At 29.9% G+C, this 18,995-nt stretch overlaps 3 protein-coding genes across 8 annotated transcripts; 1 reads left to right on the plus strand and 2 right to left on the minus strand.

The window, feature by feature from the left end:
* Nucleotides 1-107: 107 nt before the first annotated feature.
* LOC143350322 (protein phosphatase 1B) lies at nt 108-11,179 on the plus strand. 4 transcript variants are annotated; one of them, XM_076782368.1, is made up of 6 exons: nt 108-275; nt 851-1,772; nt 2,636-2,753; nt 5,093-5,207; nt 5,458-5,512; nt 10,946-11,179. In XM_076782368.1, the coding sequence occupies exons 2-6, from the start codon at nt 960-962 to the stop codon at nt 10,961-10,963; spliced, it is 1,119 nt and encodes a 372-aa protein (XP_076638483.1). In that variant the 5' UTR covers nt 108-275; nt 851-959; the 3' UTR covers nt 10,964-11,179. The 4 variants fall into 4 exon arrangements, with proteins under 4 accessions (XP_076638483.1, XP_076638480.1, XP_076638479.1 ...); XM_076782365.1 differs by lacking the exon at nt 10,946-11,179 and having other exon boundaries at nt 108-302; nt 5,458-6,710; XM_076782364.1 differs by lacking the exon at nt 10,946-11,179 and having other exon boundaries at nt 5,458-6,710.
* Nucleotides 11,180-11,568: 389 nt separating this feature from the next.
* On the minus strand, nt 11,569-16,075 carry Atg14 (autophagy related protein 14). Its single transcript, XM_076782359.1, has 9 exons — nt 15,638-16,075; nt 15,353-15,458; nt 15,178-15,259; nt 14,865-15,102; nt 14,617-14,801; nt 14,368-14,524; nt 13,978-14,154; nt 13,773-13,902; nt 11,569-13,683 (listed from the first exon to the last, which is right to left on the minus strand). Exons 1-9 carry the CDS (start codon nt 15,835-15,837, stop codon nt 13,519-13,521), a joined length of 1,440 nt encoding a protein of 479 aa, XP_076638474.1. The 5' UTR covers nt 15,838-16,075; the 3' UTR covers nt 11,569-13,518.
* A 571-nt stretch (nt 16,076-16,646) lies between these two features.
* On the minus strand, nt 16,647-18,880 carry LOC143350323 (uncharacterized). Of its 3 annotated transcripts, XM_076782370.1 has the most exons (5): nt 18,586-18,880; nt 17,821-18,239; nt 17,359-17,757; nt 17,085-17,269; nt 16,648-17,005 (listed from the first exon to the last, which is right to left on the minus strand). In XM_076782370.1, exons 2-5 carry the CDS (start codon nt 17,950-17,952, stop codon nt 16,720-16,722), a joined length of 1,002 nt encoding a protein of 333 aa, XP_076638485.1. In that variant the 5' UTR covers nt 17,953-18,239; nt 18,586-18,880; the 3' UTR covers nt 16,648-16,719. The 3 variants fall into 3 exon arrangements, with proteins under 3 accessions (XP_076638486.1, XP_076638485.1, XP_076638484.1); XM_076782371.1 differs by lacking the exon at nt 18,586-18,880 and having other exon boundaries at nt 16,647-17,005; nt 17,359-17,772; nt 17,821-17,897; XM_076782369.1 differs by lacking the exon at nt 18,586-18,880 and having other exon boundaries at nt 17,821-18,371.
* Nucleotides 18,881-18,995: the final 115 nt, after the last annotated feature.

Here is an 18,995-nt window from a genome sequence, read left to right on the forward strand (position 1 = left end):
GAATCCAATATGATTGCCCAGGCTTGAGCGGAAATCGTGGGTTTTTGATTGGAAGATCATGACGCCACGAGGCAATGCTATTAATAACCAACGCATGCGCAGAAAATCGCCTAGTGTATATCCGCCATTCATACAAGTCGATTTCGTTGGTTCTGTGTGTTGAGCCTAGCAAAGGAACATGGTGATAGTGATATGAAACAAGTCTATTAGCAATACCACGCTCTACACATATACTTTTCCGAAGTAACGATGATATTTGGTCACGATCTCCCTACGTAAGTTTCGCGAACATGCAATCTGAGGTATAAACTATTTTAGTCGCAAAATTTTACACTGCCAAATAGAGTTTCTTGTTAAAATCTAGTATAGCTTACTTTCCCCCCATATTCCATTAATTTACAACATCGACCGAGTTACTGTTATAATTGTACAGTAAGCGTAATTGCATGTTGTTCGAATATTTCCATTTACGCAAATGTTATCATCGTATCACATTCGTAACGTTCACACTTCGAGATAATCTTGTACGTTACGTTCGGCATTAGAGCGATGTTATGTTCTAATTTTCCTTTTTTCCCCCGCTTAAACCAAAATTGTAACTTCAATAGAAGACGATTCTCTTAATAAAATCGTCTCTCGCAACGATGCGATCAAAAAGGAAACTTTAAGCAATGTCGTAATATGTACGTTGAACGTGATTATTATTTTTTCGTTTTTGATTTATATCCGTACCGCTAGAGATCATTGGTAACAGATAGTAATTTTATGACACACATTACATTGTTTTCGATCTCAGACGTATATTAAAAATAAAGATTTTTCTATTCTTTTTCTATCCTTGTAATTTTAGGTAAAACTTAAAAAAGTGTTATTCGAATGATCAGCTAAAAGATGCTGGTCAAATAATACTTAAGGAAACAAATTAATCAAGCTGACACAGCAAAAATTCATTAAATACTATGGGGGCATTGTTGGACACTCCAAAAACGGATAAATATAATGAACATGGCTCTGGCAATGGACTATGCTATGGTGTTGCTAGCATGCAGGGTTGGAGAATGGAAATGGAAGATGCTCATAGAGCGATAACTGGCTTAAAGGGTGGTCTCTCTGATTGGAGTTACTTTGCAGTATTTGATGGTCATGCAGGTGCATTAGTATCAGAACATAGCGCAGAACACTTACTAGAGTGTATAATGCAAACAGAAGAATTCAAAGCAGATGACGTTATCACGGGAATTCATTCTGGTTTCCTTCGACTTGACGATGAAATGAGAGACTTACCAGAAATGAGTTCCGGCACAGAAAAGTCTGGTTCTACAGCTGTTTGTGCATTTGTATCTCCCAGAAATATATATATTGCCAACTGTGGTGACTCTCGAGCTGTACTTTGTCAGGCAGGAAGTCCAGTTTTCTCTACAAGAGACCATAAGCCAGTTTTACCTGCCGAAAGAGAAAGAATTCAAAATGCTGGCGGTAGTGTAATGATTCAGAGAGTTAACGGAGCCTTAGCTGTCTCTCGTGCACTGGGAGACTACGAGTACAAAACACTAACAGATCGAGGTCCCTGTGAACAGTTAGTGTCCCCGGAACCAGAAATATTTGTGAGAGATAGAGACGATGAACACGATGAGTTTCTAGTTTTAGCATGTGATGGTATTTGGGATGTAATGAACAACGAAGATCTATGTAATTTTATACATTCAAGGCTGCTGCTTACAGATGATCTGGAAGCAGTTACGAACCAGGTTATAGACACCTGCCTTTACAAGGTAATAATATCTAAAGCTTTATGTATATTATTTTTTATAACGAGCTTCTTATTACTATTTTCAATAATATCAGTTTCACGAAATTCAGTGGCCTTGCGATATGTTGGAGGAGGGGATATAGGTGGTCACAACTAGTTGTTGCTTGCTCTTAGTTTTCAAAATCTAAACGAATTTATATGTATTTTTAATACATTTATTGTTACAGCTTAAACCTTTCAGTAATAATAAGATAACATCCTTTTATTTACGTCACTGACTCATTGTAAATATGTAATTATTAATATTAATACTCTGACGGCGAGTCGTTGGGCGACTGCCGCCGCAGACGACAGCACGGGGTCCGTTCGGATCACGATGCGATAAATACGTCCTCTGAGGCCGAAGGCATACGAGCGTCGAAATCACGTCCGTTTTTATGCCCTTACTTGTCTTACAAACGAAGAGACACAGGAACGCAGATCTTGTCTATCTTGGTTGTTCTCAATTGCAAGACAAGGAAGAACATAGAAACGCACGTCGGTTCTTAGCTCGTGTGCCCCCGGCCTGAGCCGTGTAGGTAGGGTAGGTACGTTTCGTTATCGCTCGAACGTAAACACAAGGCCCAGCGGGGGTCAAGTACCGAAGAAGCGAGCGTTTACGTCTAGAGCGGGGCCCGAACAGACTCGGCGGGCGCCGCCGTCCGAGTGTTAAATTACTAAATTGAGAATTTTATACATTCATGGTATATGCTAATGTAAAAGAAATATGCAGAATACTATATTTTATAAATTAATATCAAACATATTATTCGAATTTCGTATTTTCTATATGTAATGGAAAGTAGGTAGAAATTATATTATTACAGATTTATTTATTTGTTGTAGGGTAGCAGAGATAACATGAGTATAGTTTTGGTAACGTTTCCTGCTGCTCCAAAGCCAAGCCCTGAAGCACAGGAAAAGGAAGCTGAACTGGAAATGGCCATTGAAAGGAGAATTAAAGGTTCATTAACATTTTCATATTCACATCAATTATATTCTCTCTGCTGTTGCATTAATACGAGGTCACAATATCGTACACGTACTTGACATTCTGATAATTCTTAAATACGAATCGACATATAATCATTTGGTAATGAAATTTCAGTACAATCAAATACAATCCTCATAGTAACACAACACAAGTACAAAAAAAGATAGATCTATATTCCTTATAAATTAGTAATGAAATATTTATGTTTATTTTTCTTTGAAACTATTCGAGTATATTATTTCATGTATAAAGTGTACAAATCCAAAATGAATGTAGCTTTTAACATATAGCTAAATTCTTACACAAACACTACTATACGACTGAGTGCACATTATTGAAATTTTTATCTTATCAAGATTTCAGTACTATTCGTGATAGAATAATATCTCATAAAAACATTTATTGTTTATCATTGAAACTTTATCATATTACGTGGACAAGTAGTGACAAATATTTTACTAGTGTTCATTATGTACAGTTCAATTTAAACATTTACTCAATAGTGCATTTTAGAGAGACCAAAATTGATAGTATCTTTATATATGTTGAGTATACATGAGTATATGCCATGTGCTATACTCATCTTACATATACTTCCTTGAAGGTACATGTATATATGTTTCTATTAAGAAACGTTAAAATTTGAAACGTTTATTCTTGTTCAATGAATGTATTTTCCTACTATATATCCTACATATTCAAACAGTTAACTATAATATTACTTTGTGTTAATTTTTTATTAACTCGTAATTACGGATAGTAAATTTATATAAAAATGCAATATAGAAATAATTATATAAAGTGTGTGCAATACCGTAGAAGTAACAGATAAATTCCATTTGTTTTTAAAAGTTATAATATCCAAGTAAAATATTAAAATTTATTTTTATAGTATCTTTTACAACTAATACTTCCAGTATTTCTATGACTCAATATACACATACATACATATTTGTTTCATCCAACCATATTCTTATCACCTGTATATTGTGTAACTGTTGAGATATAATTAAAACTATACATACTTCACAGATACTTTTCATCTGATACAGATTCTAATTTTCTTAGTATTCAATTATTGACTCGTATAATTGTATTTTCATCAGTTTAAAAATAATAACATACATAAAAATATAAAGCCAAAAATTTGTTAAAAATATATCATAAAAAATTGTATAGAGCAATTTAGTGGAATGTTCAATGTATTTAAAATACTTGTAAGTTTGAAGAATATTTAATATAACTTCTGTTTTAACATTTATTAAAATATTATTAATGCACCTGTTATGTACATTTTTTGAGTATTATACCAAAGCTATGCTATCAATATAAATATTATTATATTAGAGTAGTAATAATTGTGTCACTAATTTAAGCTGTTAGAAAGATAGACAATTATAAATATACTAATGGTTATTTATATTTAATGTTAGTTTTCCATGCTGTCAAAGTGTATTAATTGTTTTTTCTTTAATTAAACTCTTTTAACACCTAGAATTATTCTTACTTAAAAATGCATTCCACCCTTGGAGTTGATATTTTTTAGAAAGATTCTTGTAAGTAAAATTTTTGTTAAAAAGTTGTTTGTTCCTCTTTCTCGAACACTGTTAAGTGGTCTTACAGGTAGGTAAACATTTTCTTATGAAAGTATACAAATATTTTACCTACTACATTTTTATTCTTTCTGTAATGACACATTTCTTATGGAGGAACATTGCAACAAATATATCATTTTCTAAATATGTACATTCCAATAATAGTATAGTACAATTCCAGAGGTGGATAAGTTTAAAAAGAAGTTACAAATATATTCGTAAATAAGCATAGACAAAGATGTATCTACTTATGACCGGATTTCATTTTCAGGTTTTCCATAAGAAATGTACTAAAGCACCAACTATTCCAGTCCTAAGTAGATGCATGTGTTCATTCTAAGTTTAGTTTTTGGTCTAGTAACAATCTTTCGCAAGATTCTAAATATATATGAACAAATTGCTTGTAAAAAAAAATAGAATGTTTAGTTGTTAAAAAATAGTGTAGTAATATATACTACAAGGTCTATTTGATTTGTTAAATAATATTGATGAAATGTTTGTAAACAGCATCTATTATAATATTTTATATACAGCACAAATATGATAGTACACGCACAATGCACTTAATAATAATAGAAAATTTTTATAAATAATTTGATTATATATATATATACATATATATATATATATATACACACACACACACACACACAATATTTTTAACTATGTTCACAACTAATTCATAAATCATAATTGCTTTTATTATATTTTTAGAAATAGTAGTTGATGCACAAGAGCACACAAATGAATTCGACTTTTTGAAGCTACTACAACTTCTTGGGGACCAACACTTTCCTAATTTGCCCCCTGGTGGTGGTCTTCCGGCTAAGTATGTATATTTATAATTGACTAAAGTTTAAATTAAATATAAACCGAGCATATTTTTCTTTCAATTATTAAAATTCGGATAGGTTTAATATATTTATAATTTAAGGTAATTAGTCATGTATATTATCATATTTGGCATAATTCCAGAAATTAAGTTCCTTTTCTAAAATTGAATATTCGCAAACTACATCTTTTACTTTTAAATTCTTAATATTTATTTATTTTTTATTTTTTTTTTTTTGTTTTTTCAGACAACCTTTCATTGAACAAGTGTTTCGAGAAGTTTGTCCCAGCCGAGCGGATAGTGTAAGTCTTGGATACGATTTCACTTCGATATAACTAACCCTTGATCTTTTCCTATACTGCATCAAGTGTACAACTATAATCATTAGACATGTTCCATAACCATATAACGATGCAGATGCTATCCGAAATATCTTTATTTTAATCATCCTTCCCGGTGTAAAAAGATTCGTTTTAAAATTGTAAGAAAAGTACACTGGTATATTATAAACTAAGTCTTACCTAAAATAAATCTGCTGCACTAAACATGTGCAGATCATAAACTCTGGCAGTACGATATTGTTGGCAAAAATAAATTAGAGTTTTAAAAATATATTTAAAAATCATAAAATATTATACACACATCCGGTCAGAAATAATGTACACAGTTTATTTCCTAAATTTCTAATTGAATTTATATATGTTCAATAACAATATAAGATATTTATTTTATTTCGGGGATTATTTATTAGAAGATAAAATATATATATATATAATTGAGGGGAAAATGTCTTGAAATAGAGAATTATTCGATAAAATCAAGTTACGACAAAAATGTTTTTAAAATTTTATAATAATCACTTTCATAACACTTAATTATTATTATTATTATTATTATTATTATGAAACATTAGTTTTTGTTATCGGTTAATACATTTAGTTTACAGTACAAGTAACACAAATAATTAGAAATATGTGTAGGTAAAGAAAAATCTATGTTTTTTATTTTTTCTTTCCCAAATGGGTATTACGAAGAAGCTGATAAGTTGAAAAATATTGATATTCTACAACATATAGGCATAGAGGAATATTTCTCAATATGTTTCTATGCATAATTTAAAAGAATGCAAAATAAACTCATAATATATCCTGCAGCTGGTTCCAATCACAATTGATATTGGTGGTTTTCATAATTATCACTATCTATTGTTGGATTTTATAAATTCTTCATTCAAGGAGTGAAAAATGTTTATATTACAGTTATTATAAGCAGAGGATTTGAAGGTATTCTACTGAGAATAAGTACAGATATACTATATTATATTCTATGAGAAACTAGATGATGTGAAAAATTGATGAATTTTTTTTTTTTTTTTTTTTTTAATTTGTCTTGAATTAATCAAATTGTATATTCTCTCTTCGATTTGTATTAAATTTGTATCAAAACGGATGAAACAAATGTATTTTTCAATGTAGTTAAGTAATAATTTACTAACAAAAATTTATATTTATTTATACGTTATTTCACGGATCTAGATTTTCATGAAAATTAACACTTGGTAGAGTATTTATATCATATCCTCTTGCAATGTTGATAAAAAATGCATAATATTACTATATATAATTATATATTTTTGTAGCTCTAGAGAACTTGCGCTCAGAATATTTACTTCGTAGGTCAGTTTTTCGTGCTCTTCCTTTGTAATAAGTTTGAAGAATAGTCGTATAACTGTTTGTTCTATATTTTAATCTTCAAGTTGTTTCATACACAAGAAGAGTAGGAAAACTGATCGTTTAGTTTTAGAAATACGATTACTGTGTATATACATAAAAGTTGTGTTGAGAAAACTGTGTATCAATATTTTATTTAAATCGTTTTTCAAATCAAGTAGCAGGAACGTAGCAAGGAGACCTTAATTTTAGTTTCTTAAGGTAAAATTGTATTTCACGTTAAATTATTTGTATTTCAATTATCAGAATAATTGATTTTAAGGCAAAGTTATTTAATTAATAAATGTCATCGTGCCTGAAATCTTGTAATTAAATGATAACGATGTACCATTAAAAAACAGTTGACATAAAAATTATAGATAAATTATGTGAAGAAAAGGCATAGAAAAGTCACCAAAACACAGTTTTCAATGATCAGCACACATTATATGTAATAAAGAACAAGTAAGTATTGTATATATTTGAGAAAAATATGATATTAGAATAGTATATTATTAATTTTTGCAAATATAGACTTAACCAGTTAATGAAACAACATTTACCAGGTAATCATATATTTATCCTTTTCTGTTTTCATGTGACTGATTTTGCACCCTCCCAAAAATTTCCTACTCATGTTACATGACATGGAAACTATGTGTCAAGGCCATTCTCAAACATAACAATCTAGCATACATACACCAAAGTATACGTATATGTATATTACCCCGTTCCTGGTTACAAAAAGAGTTCTGAAATTAACTATTATCGAGTCTATAAAAATAGTAATATATTTTATTGATATTCGAAAACCGTTTACTTTACAGGTTTTACTCGGATAGAAATTTTCGTGTGTACACGTTTGCGTGACTTTAGTCATTGTATACCTATCATGAAATACCGAAAATATACAACTTTCTTTGTTTAAAAGGAATACAACTAAAATTTTCTTTACTTAAACGAATAATAATTGAATTATCGTATCTCGTTTATTCATTATATTATTATTCATACTATTAAAATACGTTTAGAAATCAAGTTTCAAGTCCATGTTTTACAACTTTATTAGAAACGAAATATCTGTGTACTTTCAATTAAAAAGTAAACTATTTTATCTTCGTATATGCAGGTAAAAGTTCACTGCCAATCTATAATTTACGTATACAGTTCGGAATGTTAGTAATAATAAGAGTAATAATAATATTAATGAGAATAGTAGCAATGACCACAGTCGTGATGATAAATCCAAAGTGTATTTCTAATATAGGTTTCTAATCATACAATTTTTTACTTATAGTTTTGTTCTGTATTAATTATTATAATTTTTGCTAAATTTTTCAGTTGACAAAATTTCGAAAACAGTGACGACACATACAGTTTAGAATTTAGTTTATATTTCGTACTTGAAATAATTGATAGGGAATAGGACTATGAGTTAATGTCAAATACATGCATCTATGTATAAAATCGAAAAAGTAGTAGTCTTTTATTTTCTTTTGTATATAGTTTGGTGTTTTTTGAATTTTATTTTATTTCATTTTCTCGAGATTTCACGGCAAGGGGCTTACATTATGATTTTAGGATCACAGCAATATTTCCAATATTTGTTTAAGGAATGAGTATTTCTTTAATATCGTGGCATAATACATGCCACCCTTAGATTACATTTGAAGAATACTTAAGTCCTGTCCTACGGTTTCAGTTGAACTGTGCAAACCACCGATCTCAAAAATAGCGGTTATTATTTCAATACACTGACACGTACTAATCGTTTGCATTCTATTGGCGCCATTACGACGACATACATAATACGTACCGTAACTCGATTAAATTTTCTTTTACGATAACAGAAATTTCATTTACGAATAAAATTTAAATTCCAGATATTCATAAATTTTTGTGGAAAAAAGAATATTATTTTATTTTTAGATGTTACACCATAAAATTGCATCGACCGTTTCCGGTCGTTCGTATTAATAAAAATTTTCGGAGTTATTAAATTAAATACGTTTAATTTTTTTTGCAAGATAAGAAAATACAATTACAAAAATAAAGCGTTTGGCCTGCTATTTTAATATGTACATTTGATGATATCTCAATACATACGAAACAATATTTGCTTTGCTTATTTTAACCCTGTCACTTGCCTATGATCTTTGTGTAAATCAATGATGTATTTCATTATTAGAAATGGAGAAATCTTAAATATTCTACGAGTTCTTTCTTTTCTTAAGGGAAAATTCACTTTTACTATTCACATATATTTATGTATATAAATAAAGTCAATCCTTTCCTTATTTTTCTCTACTAATATATTTGTTTAATTTTTATATTGTAATACATAATCAATCACAAAACAATTTTAAAATGTGACATGGTTGATATTGTGTGTAAAATTATTATCTATTTTTACTGGAAACATGTCATAAGATCTTAACTGTCTATTTAAACTTGTTAATTTAACGTGTCATATTTCGGTAATGTAACGATCGTTTTATTTTTCATTAGAATATTATAAAAATATTATCTTAATATTTATTTAATATTACGTCTACCTTTACATACATTGTCTATCTATCTATACATATACATATACATATACATATATATAAATATACTTCTTTATAATTAATAAATAAATATTTCCGAAATATGCAAATAGATTAAAGAAACAGTTAAGGTCCTGGGATGATTACATACATTATATCGAAAATTCTCAAAATGTCTCGAATCCAGCATAAGAGAAGAAATAACTTTACACATATTACTATTATCCATAGATTTATTTACATAAAGTTATTTATCTATGTTATTGTACATAATATACGTAATTAAAAACATATTTGATGGGTGTAATTGTCATTTTGATAAGGAAGCGTGTGTGATTTGCGAGATTTTGATTTTATTATCTTGCAAAATTTGTTACAAATTCTTAAATAAATAACACATTTTTTCTTTTCTATAGTTTTTAGTACTCATTCTTTTTCTATATTTTATACTTTTTTCACAGATATAATCTGGATTGGAGTGCAGTTATTTATAATTTTATTCATTGCTGCGATTATTTTTTTTAATAATTTCGTCTTCTTTATTACGGAAGAATATTGTTTGGAATTTTTGCTAATAAAAGTAGACACATTCTTTGGGAGGAGATATTACGAGACAATTTATTACTCGGAACAATATTGTTATTGTTAATTGCATATTGCTACTTTGTTCATTCCATTTGTTTGTTTTTTTGTTTTGTTTTTTTTTCATTACAAAACGTAATAACGACTAATTTTATGTTTAGTAATAAAATTGCGATTTTCAAAGTTTTTCGAATATTTTAAATATACATATATTATACTTTTGTCGATACTATAATTTCAAAATGTTATTTAATTAATGTATAACATTTCCATAATATTAAATAAATATTGGATAAGCAGAATTTAATATTACTCAAGTAACTAATGCTAGTAAATAAGCGTAAAAATATAATAGTTCAGACATAAATTTGTAGTGTTGCTGAGAAAGATTAAACGAATGTGCTTTTTGTGGCTAGATATTAAGTTAGATTTAATTGTTTCAATACATATATGCTAGTATTAAATTAAATAGGAAAACTAAGGTATAATTTTTTAATACTTCAAGATAACCAACTGTATTGATATTTAATGTATCAATAGTGTAAGTATGTAATACATTTTATATTTTTAATCGATGGCACCAATAAGTTATTCGCTATATGCTATACATGTCTAGTATTAAACATTTGTTACATATCTTAGCGTTAAAACGTATTCTTTAGGTCATAATGAATATACTAAGGATACAATATTAAACGATCGTTTTATTTTTATTTTAGGATTAATAACTATCTTACATTTTTGTGATGATAATGTAGTACAAATAATATTCTGTCCTTGTGTAGGAATACTAAAAAGAAACGCTGTCTTTTAATAATAAGTCTTTTATTGTAAATTCTATGTGTAGAAATATATGTATGCAAAATTAAAATACTATATGATGATATGCTTACAGAAGTCACAAACCAGTTAGTGTACACAATATGTATACAACTTGATACATGTGGTATACAATAAACTGGCCGATCCAAAAGTCATGAAACTGAGATACCAACCAACAAGAACTTCAGAGGAGTGCTACATGAACAAAGACTATATGGAATGGTAATTGAATGATGTTACAGGCATATTTCATTTTTGGTTAAACAACCCTAAGAATCGTATTGCAGCGTAATAGTAAATTTAATAACAAAATTTATTGTACAAAGCATTTTATTTCTAAGTGAGGGTAAAAAATCTGATCAAGTTCTCTATAGCAATATATTATAGGTTTTTACTTTGAATATATAGTTAATGTTGTATGTTATTACCCTTCTAATCAATAAATATTTATCAAATATATCTTGTTGTGTCCTCGCCATTTGTATAATTTAAACCTATACAAGTTTAAATTTAGAATATTACACGAAACTATTTCGATATTATTAACGGTATTGAGAAACAAAAAAAAAAAAAAAAAACAACAACAACAACAACAACAAAATACTGTACTTGAATACTTTCATTGCGTTAAATTACGAAACATATATTAATAGTCCTCGAATTCGAAATTATTTTACAATACTTAAATTAAAAGATGTAAATCGATTGGTAAAAAACAGATTCTAATTTATTCAAGATATCACAATGAAACTTTGTTTAGGTAAAACATAGCCATTTTACATAATATATAAACTGTATATGTTAATTTATACTTACAATTATTTACTATTCTAACTAAAAATATTTTGTATGCACTTTCGTAAGTGTTATTCAAATGAAACGTTAAGAACTAGATTTGCAGTTTTTACTTTTTCTAAAGCACATTAAGTCTAATGTGTTATTCAATTTCCTTAATGTTACGATTAACGGCAATTGCATCAAAATATACCTATTAAATAATATTTACAAATTTGTGCTGGTTTGCATAGAAATTTTAATTTATATTTAACATCATGTACTATAATTTAATTATCATTCCATAAAATTAGTTTGTCCGTACAATATAATTTATAAAACGCTATACTTTTCAAAAAATCGGACATGTGTTTATTTGCACAGGAGATAATTTTATGTTTCATTGTAATCTTACCTTAACGATTACAAGGAATAATTTAATTCGATAAATATTCTTTGTGATGTCTCGTATGCAAGAGGAAGAATATTAGTCAAATAAATTGTATTACTGTACTTACGAGTAAATTGTTGTCATCGTAATTATGTTACATTTAACTATTAACGAATTATGATATCCGTTTTCTATTATGTGATTACGTGGAATCGAAGATTAACATTTACTACGTGCGCAAATTTAACTAACGCTTTTGTAATAGGTATGTGAATTACAAACAAAATATGTAATTGGTAAAATAAAGAACACTTCATTCCTACATATAATACATACGTACCAAACACTTGGTATTATTACGAATTAACTAAATGAAATATATGATTAGAAAAATTCCGTTCTCTGCAGAAATGACATATCACGTTTTTTCCCCTTAAATAATTATTTTGTGGTGCAAGTACATTATATTAATGCATTCGTGCTCTAATAGTAATATACATACTATCTCTTATTGAATCTATATAACATGACTTTAACAACATTTCAAATACAAAATTCATTTTGGTGTCATACATATTACTCTTAAATTTAATTAAATATAATCGAAAGTGATTAACATAATAAAATCTCCCTTGCATTCATGTTGTATATTGTCAGGTATGAAGTGTTTAACAGGTCTTGTCCTATTTCTATAATATATGATAAAAAATATACATGAAATATGGTATGCCTACACAAGAATAATTTTTGTTGAAACATCGTTCTTAGACAGAAAAAGAAAAAAACATTGCAACGCTCGTGAAATACATTAAGATAAGTAGTCTTTAAGTAGCAAGCTTATTACTTGATTTGTCTGATTGGATATTTTCCAAGGAAACAAAATAATATGAAATTTGGAACTTTATGTAAAAACTGCTGATTACTTCCAAGTACATGGACAACACATTGCAACGGGTAGCGATGACATCTCTGACGCAAAGCATATTGTACGTCAACAGAGACACATAATCACACAAAGTGTGCTGAGCGTAAAAAAGGCAGTCATTTTAAACTCACGTATATCTTATTAATGAATTATATTCACAAGTAAATAATGAAAATGTAGCGTATTATATTGTACACTGAAAAATTTGTACCAAAGAATTATGACCTTTATCTCTATCACAAGTGTACACGGTGTTTGGAATTATATCGCAAGTAACAATACAAATCAATATATTACATAAATGGTTTAAAATAACTAATTATCAGATCTCGCGAAACCTTTCGTAACTGAATTTAACTATTTCACGTGTCATACATGAATTAATGAATTCATACACATATATGTATATTTACAGTACATGAACACCCACTTCCCTTGACACAATGTTTTGCATGTTTTAAAGCATCGTCAATGTTTGTGTCTTTTGATACATATGTTTCTACATATGCTGTTACAATTTGTATAAAAAAGAAGTTAGCTAGTAAAATGGTACAGTCTACTTGTTAGTCGTCCATCCACGCCAGATAGAAGCTATGCTTGCTGCTGCACTCGTTACTAAACCACCAGCAACACTCTGATTCACTTGCATACTCGAGGATTGCTGATTAATTATTGCACCAGGGATGGGAACTGCCATTTCAGGACATGCAACATTCGGTACCTGAACAAGAAAGAAAAATTTCTATGAAATATATGCCCCCGCGGATCGTCGAGCAACGCATTATTTTTTAACAAGTGGCAAGATCTTACAGCTTCCCATTCCCAATTAAAAGCATCTTCCTCTTCGTCGGAAGCAGAGTCGTCGCTATTTTCTAAATCTGGAAATAATTGACTATGCAATTGTGCTACAATATTTGAATCAACTTCCATTGGACCAATTCTATATTTAAAAATACATAAAATTATAGAAACAATTATCATTCGTTATGATTGATTAAATACAACCGATACACACCTTCCAAGATCACTGATTTCAGTATTGAGCAAGTGCATTAGATTTTGTAAAGTATGCATTGGATGTAAAACCGCGATGTTGGTATTTTGTGTGAAACATAAATGTAACACATTATTATTGAGCCTTGCCACTTTTCTCGCAAATTTTTGATCTGACATCTCGTTCGCACAGAATTCACTGAAAATTGTTATTTATAGAAACGGAGAACGAACGATACGCAAACGCGATAGGTTACTTGAAATATATAGGAGAAAGTAAAATTTTCAAATCAGTCTTTTCATTCTCTATTTCATTTATAAATGAATGAGCAAACAATGATCCTAAGCATGAAAAATTCTCAATATTTAATGCAAGTATTTGCAAATAAAAAATGAAATATTTGTCACATACCCATAAGCAAGTTTATATGGTAGTCTTACATTAACATAATAGGCAATAATATTAACCAATTGTGTAGCATAAGTTAAAGCAGCACTGATATTGTATGCTGGATTGTGCATCGCATTTTCTTTATTTGCACCTGGCACTCCATCTTTGTTTGCTGCCACTGGAAAAAAAAAAAAAAAAAAGAGTAAATTAATATTTCGAAAATCATTTACGATTTATAATATAAAACGAGAAACATAATGCGATGTATACCCCATAGAGAATAAGCCCTATAATCACCAGTTCCTGGCAAAGTAGGAGCAACTATACGGTGTTGAATTTCTGAAGCATTTTCTGTATCATTAATCCATCTCCCTCTAACGTACGAGGTTCCAGATGCATCTGCCAATGCACAAGTCACGATATCTGAACTAGTACCTTCCTCGCTGCTACATAAACTACATAAACAATTGATATTTAGTTACTCCGTCCGATTACTACTTATAGCACAAATTTATTACCTTCTGCTAGATTGAACTTTAGATAAAGGAAAAATATATTGTATCAATTGTTTTGCAGCGGTTCTGATGACTTTTTTCAACTGTTGCCTTTTTCTATCCACCGCTTCCTTTTGTTTTTCTTGCTTTGCTCTCAAACCGGTAACATACCGATGTAATTTTTCTACTCTTTCTTCGTGTCTAGGTAATCTAAGAGCTAACTGAGAGTTTACATCTTTGAGAACATTTAAACGTTGATTACCTATACATTGGTAAAATTCCTTCTTTTATATTATAATCTTTTATATTATAAAATTCTATTGAAAACAAGATATACCTCTGTTTATACTTTGTCTGGTTTCGTTCACCAACGATTGGAGTAGCCTTACTCTTTCTTTACAAGTATTTATATCACATATCTGCAAATATCAACAATTATAAATATAGTAACAATATAAAAACGTTGTTACCAATGGCATAGCAATATACATATACGAATTATTATAAAATACCAATTTATCCCGTTGTTTGTGTTTTTCAAGAGCCTTTACACATTTCTCTTCCAACTGAGCTCTTGCAGCTTTTAGCCGTAAAAGTCGCAATTGTTTATCTGCAAATCTGTCCAAATTTCATCGAAACATTATTAAAGATTCCGACAAAATTTTTATTGCGTGTTAACGAAAATAGAAATCGATTTCTACCCGTCGTTTAAGTGAAATATCTGAGAAATGCACGATACCAGACAGAATTTCAACATACGAAAACAGGGAAACGAACAATTGTCAGGATATATTTACCGTTCGGAATAAACAGAAGTTGAATGAATAAAATCACCATTTTGAATACACTGTCGACAGTAAAAAATTCGACGACTATTATGGCACAGTGGACACTTTAATAAAGTAACGCTTAAACGGCTCGAAACGTCTTCGAGCTCTGACGAAAGCTGAAAATCTGCAGGTGCTGTACAGGACCCATCAGAACTGCTTGTCGCCATAACCAAGAACAAGAACAATAGGCCTTCGTCTGTCTGTTGTCACTCATCAGCTGATCTGATATTTACTTGCATTCTCCCGCCACTCCACGCATGATACCGTTTTTATCGCGTATTCTCACTTTCATATTTATTCGTGCCAGCACACGGGCAGTCCAGTCTTATACAAAATTTCCATCTAATTCGATGAGTAATTGTTGAATTATGGAAAAAACAAACTTAAATCTTCGTTTACGTACATGTATGTCATAGCTGCACCGTGGCAGCAATCGTCTTGGAAGAATCCCGTTACGAGATAAGGGGCAGAGATGCCAGATTCAGCACCCGGTGCCCTACTCACACTATGCCAGATCACGCGTACGTGAGCTCGTAGAGTTTCGGAAAGTCGACAAAGGCAAACTGACACATGCCCTCTTTCTCGATTATTCCGAAGCTGCCCGAAGTAATTTCGGACCGCCTCGTGGCCGTCGAGAGAGCCGCCCAAGTTTATCGTGGAATAGTTTGTTATTATCAACAACAGATGGCGCTTGTTTTTCGACCTCAAACCCTCTGGTGCTAAAACGCCCAAGTTTGTCGTGGAATAGTTTGCTATTATCAACGATAGATGACGCTTATTTTTCAACCTCAAACCCCCTGGTGCTAAAACGCCCAAGTTTGTCGTGGAATAGTTTGTTATTTTCAACGATAGATGGCGGTATTTGTCAAGTGTACGTTACGTGCCACGCGCTACATTTGATTTCATATTTCAAATATTCGAATTGCAAAGAACAAAAATATTCCACCATTATCAAAAAATGCTATTTATTAAAAATACAATTTTTTTTACAAAATCAAGGAGAAAGGTATACAAAAGACACTTATACAGGAATAGAAAACACATAAAAACTATAAAGTTTTTAAAATATTTTGTATGGGTCTTTTAAACAATGTTTGATTTATATTAGCTATTTCCCGTAATAAATATAGTTGCTGCTCTGAGAAATTTGTGTTTACTTTTATGAACAATAATACAAGTTTTCCAAAATTTTTGTCCTTAGCAAAATCAAGTGCTGCCTGTGATAATAGTTGTATGAGTTTATCATTCGTCGCAATATCCGTTTTAATAGATATTAAATTGCATAGAATGGGAAGATGCCAGGACTTGAGCTCTTTTGCATGAGATAAATATTCCCTATGAGAAATAATAACAATTCGTAAATGTAGTAAAATACATTAAAATTTCAACAAATAATAGTAGTCCAAGTACCCACGTTATTAGAACGATGTTTCTTTGAGGTCCAAAAGCATTTGCTATAGCATTAACGATTGTTACCTCTTTTAAATTAACATTTAATAGAGGGATAAAAATTAATTTTTGAACATCATCTGGAAACTTTTGGACACATTCTATGATAACGGATAATAGTAGCCTTGATGGTTCTTCTAGAGCAATTATCTAGAAAAGTGCTTGAATAATGTAAATTTGTTTTTACGGTGTAAAAATCTTTAATCATCTAGTCCTTACAGATACAAACGAATCATTACCTTTGGCAGTAACAAATGACTGAGAAAAATTGCTATATATTTCATTTGTTGTTCTAAAGTCATATTATTCATAGAAGAACAAAGATTATAAGTACCCATTATACTCAATTTCTTTTTTAATTGACAAACTACGTCCACAAGTTCTTCATCCGCTAAATTCTCTAATTGATTTAGATCTAATTTTCCATTAGAACACTCTAATCCTTCAAAAAGACATTCTACAATATCAGACTTTTGCGTAGTTGTCTGTTTCTCTATTTTATCAAAATTTTTTCCCAGTTGTGTAAAATAAAATTGAGTAGATGGTTCCACATCGTCAAGTATCATGGACGAAGCGTTATCATCTTTGCTGCTCTCATCTGTGATTTCTTCTTCGCTTATGTACATTTCTTCTTCCTCCTAAAATTTACATTGCTGCATATTATTGATATTATTTTTCATTTTCATCGATAATCGACCAACCTTTCCTCTTACAATGTTCCATAGAGGATCAGCCTGGATTATATCATTCTTTAATGTTTCCTTAATTGCTTTTAACTTTTCTATGGTATATTCTGATAATATATAGTCTTTTAAAACTTTATTTTGGTTCATATTTTTAATAATAACTCGATATATGCAGAAATCTAAGGAATACCTTTCGTATGTTTTTAGATTCGCAAATACCAATAACTAATTCACGTATGATCGTTTTTCGTTTAAAATTAACAAACAGTTATAAAATTTAAAGCACCGAATTAAAAAATTAAAAAATTCCTTCTCTGAAAAATTTATATTTACTTTTACCAATAATAATAATATACGTTAATCTTAAAGTTGGAGAAATTCATAGAAGGACGTGAGATAATAGCATGACCGTATAGAGGTCCATTTGATCTGACCTATTCGGGATGAAAAGCAAGAATGTAGTAATATGCAAGATAAATTGTTAAGATTAAGTTAATTTTCAATAGGCCGTACGACGTGAAATACGCTAGACGTCACGTTCTGTACAATAGAATCGCGATGATAGTCGAGAGGTTAACGTCGGAGTGATACAGTGAACATCGAGCTTATACGATATTCGGGAGTTTATGGAAATCAAAAGATCAGAATTCCGTTACATTGTTTTAACATGAAACGAATTTAAATATTTTAAATCAGAAAGGTTATTTCGAGGTATAAATTTTACAAGCGAATATTCATAATTTTACTAGCATGATTCATGGCAATCTGTTGCAAACGTACTTTTTCTAGGTAAATAGAATATTTAAGTAGAAAGTAAAAAAATCATATGGATGGAATTTAGCTTCAAGTGTCCGTAAATACAAGTATTCGTCATGTATGCAGCTTGCTTATTAATGCGTATACATATGTAGATATGTACATAACGGTAGATGGTATTGTTTCTAGAAATGCAAAACTGGTTTAACTGCTGGAAAACCCAGATTGTCGCGAGGTCGTCGAGTATCAAGCGCGATAGACAAATTTTTCAACTGTACTGGAATTCGTTTGATCCGTGTTTCTTCAATTTTCATTTTTTTTCCCTGATGAGATGACGAAACACGTGATTAATACACGATTATTTGCATAAACTTTTGTATTCCAGACGGTGTCAGTGTGACGCGTAGCGTAAATTTATTATTAGAAAACGTACG

The sequence above is a fragment of the Colletes latitarsis genome, chromosome 14, assembly GCF_051014445.1.
Source record: "Colletes latitarsis isolate SP2378_abdomen chromosome 14, iyColLati1, whole genome shotgun sequence".
NCBI classification, from domain to species: Eukaryota; Metazoa; Arthropoda; class Insecta; order Hymenoptera; family Colletidae; genus Colletes; species Colletes latitarsis.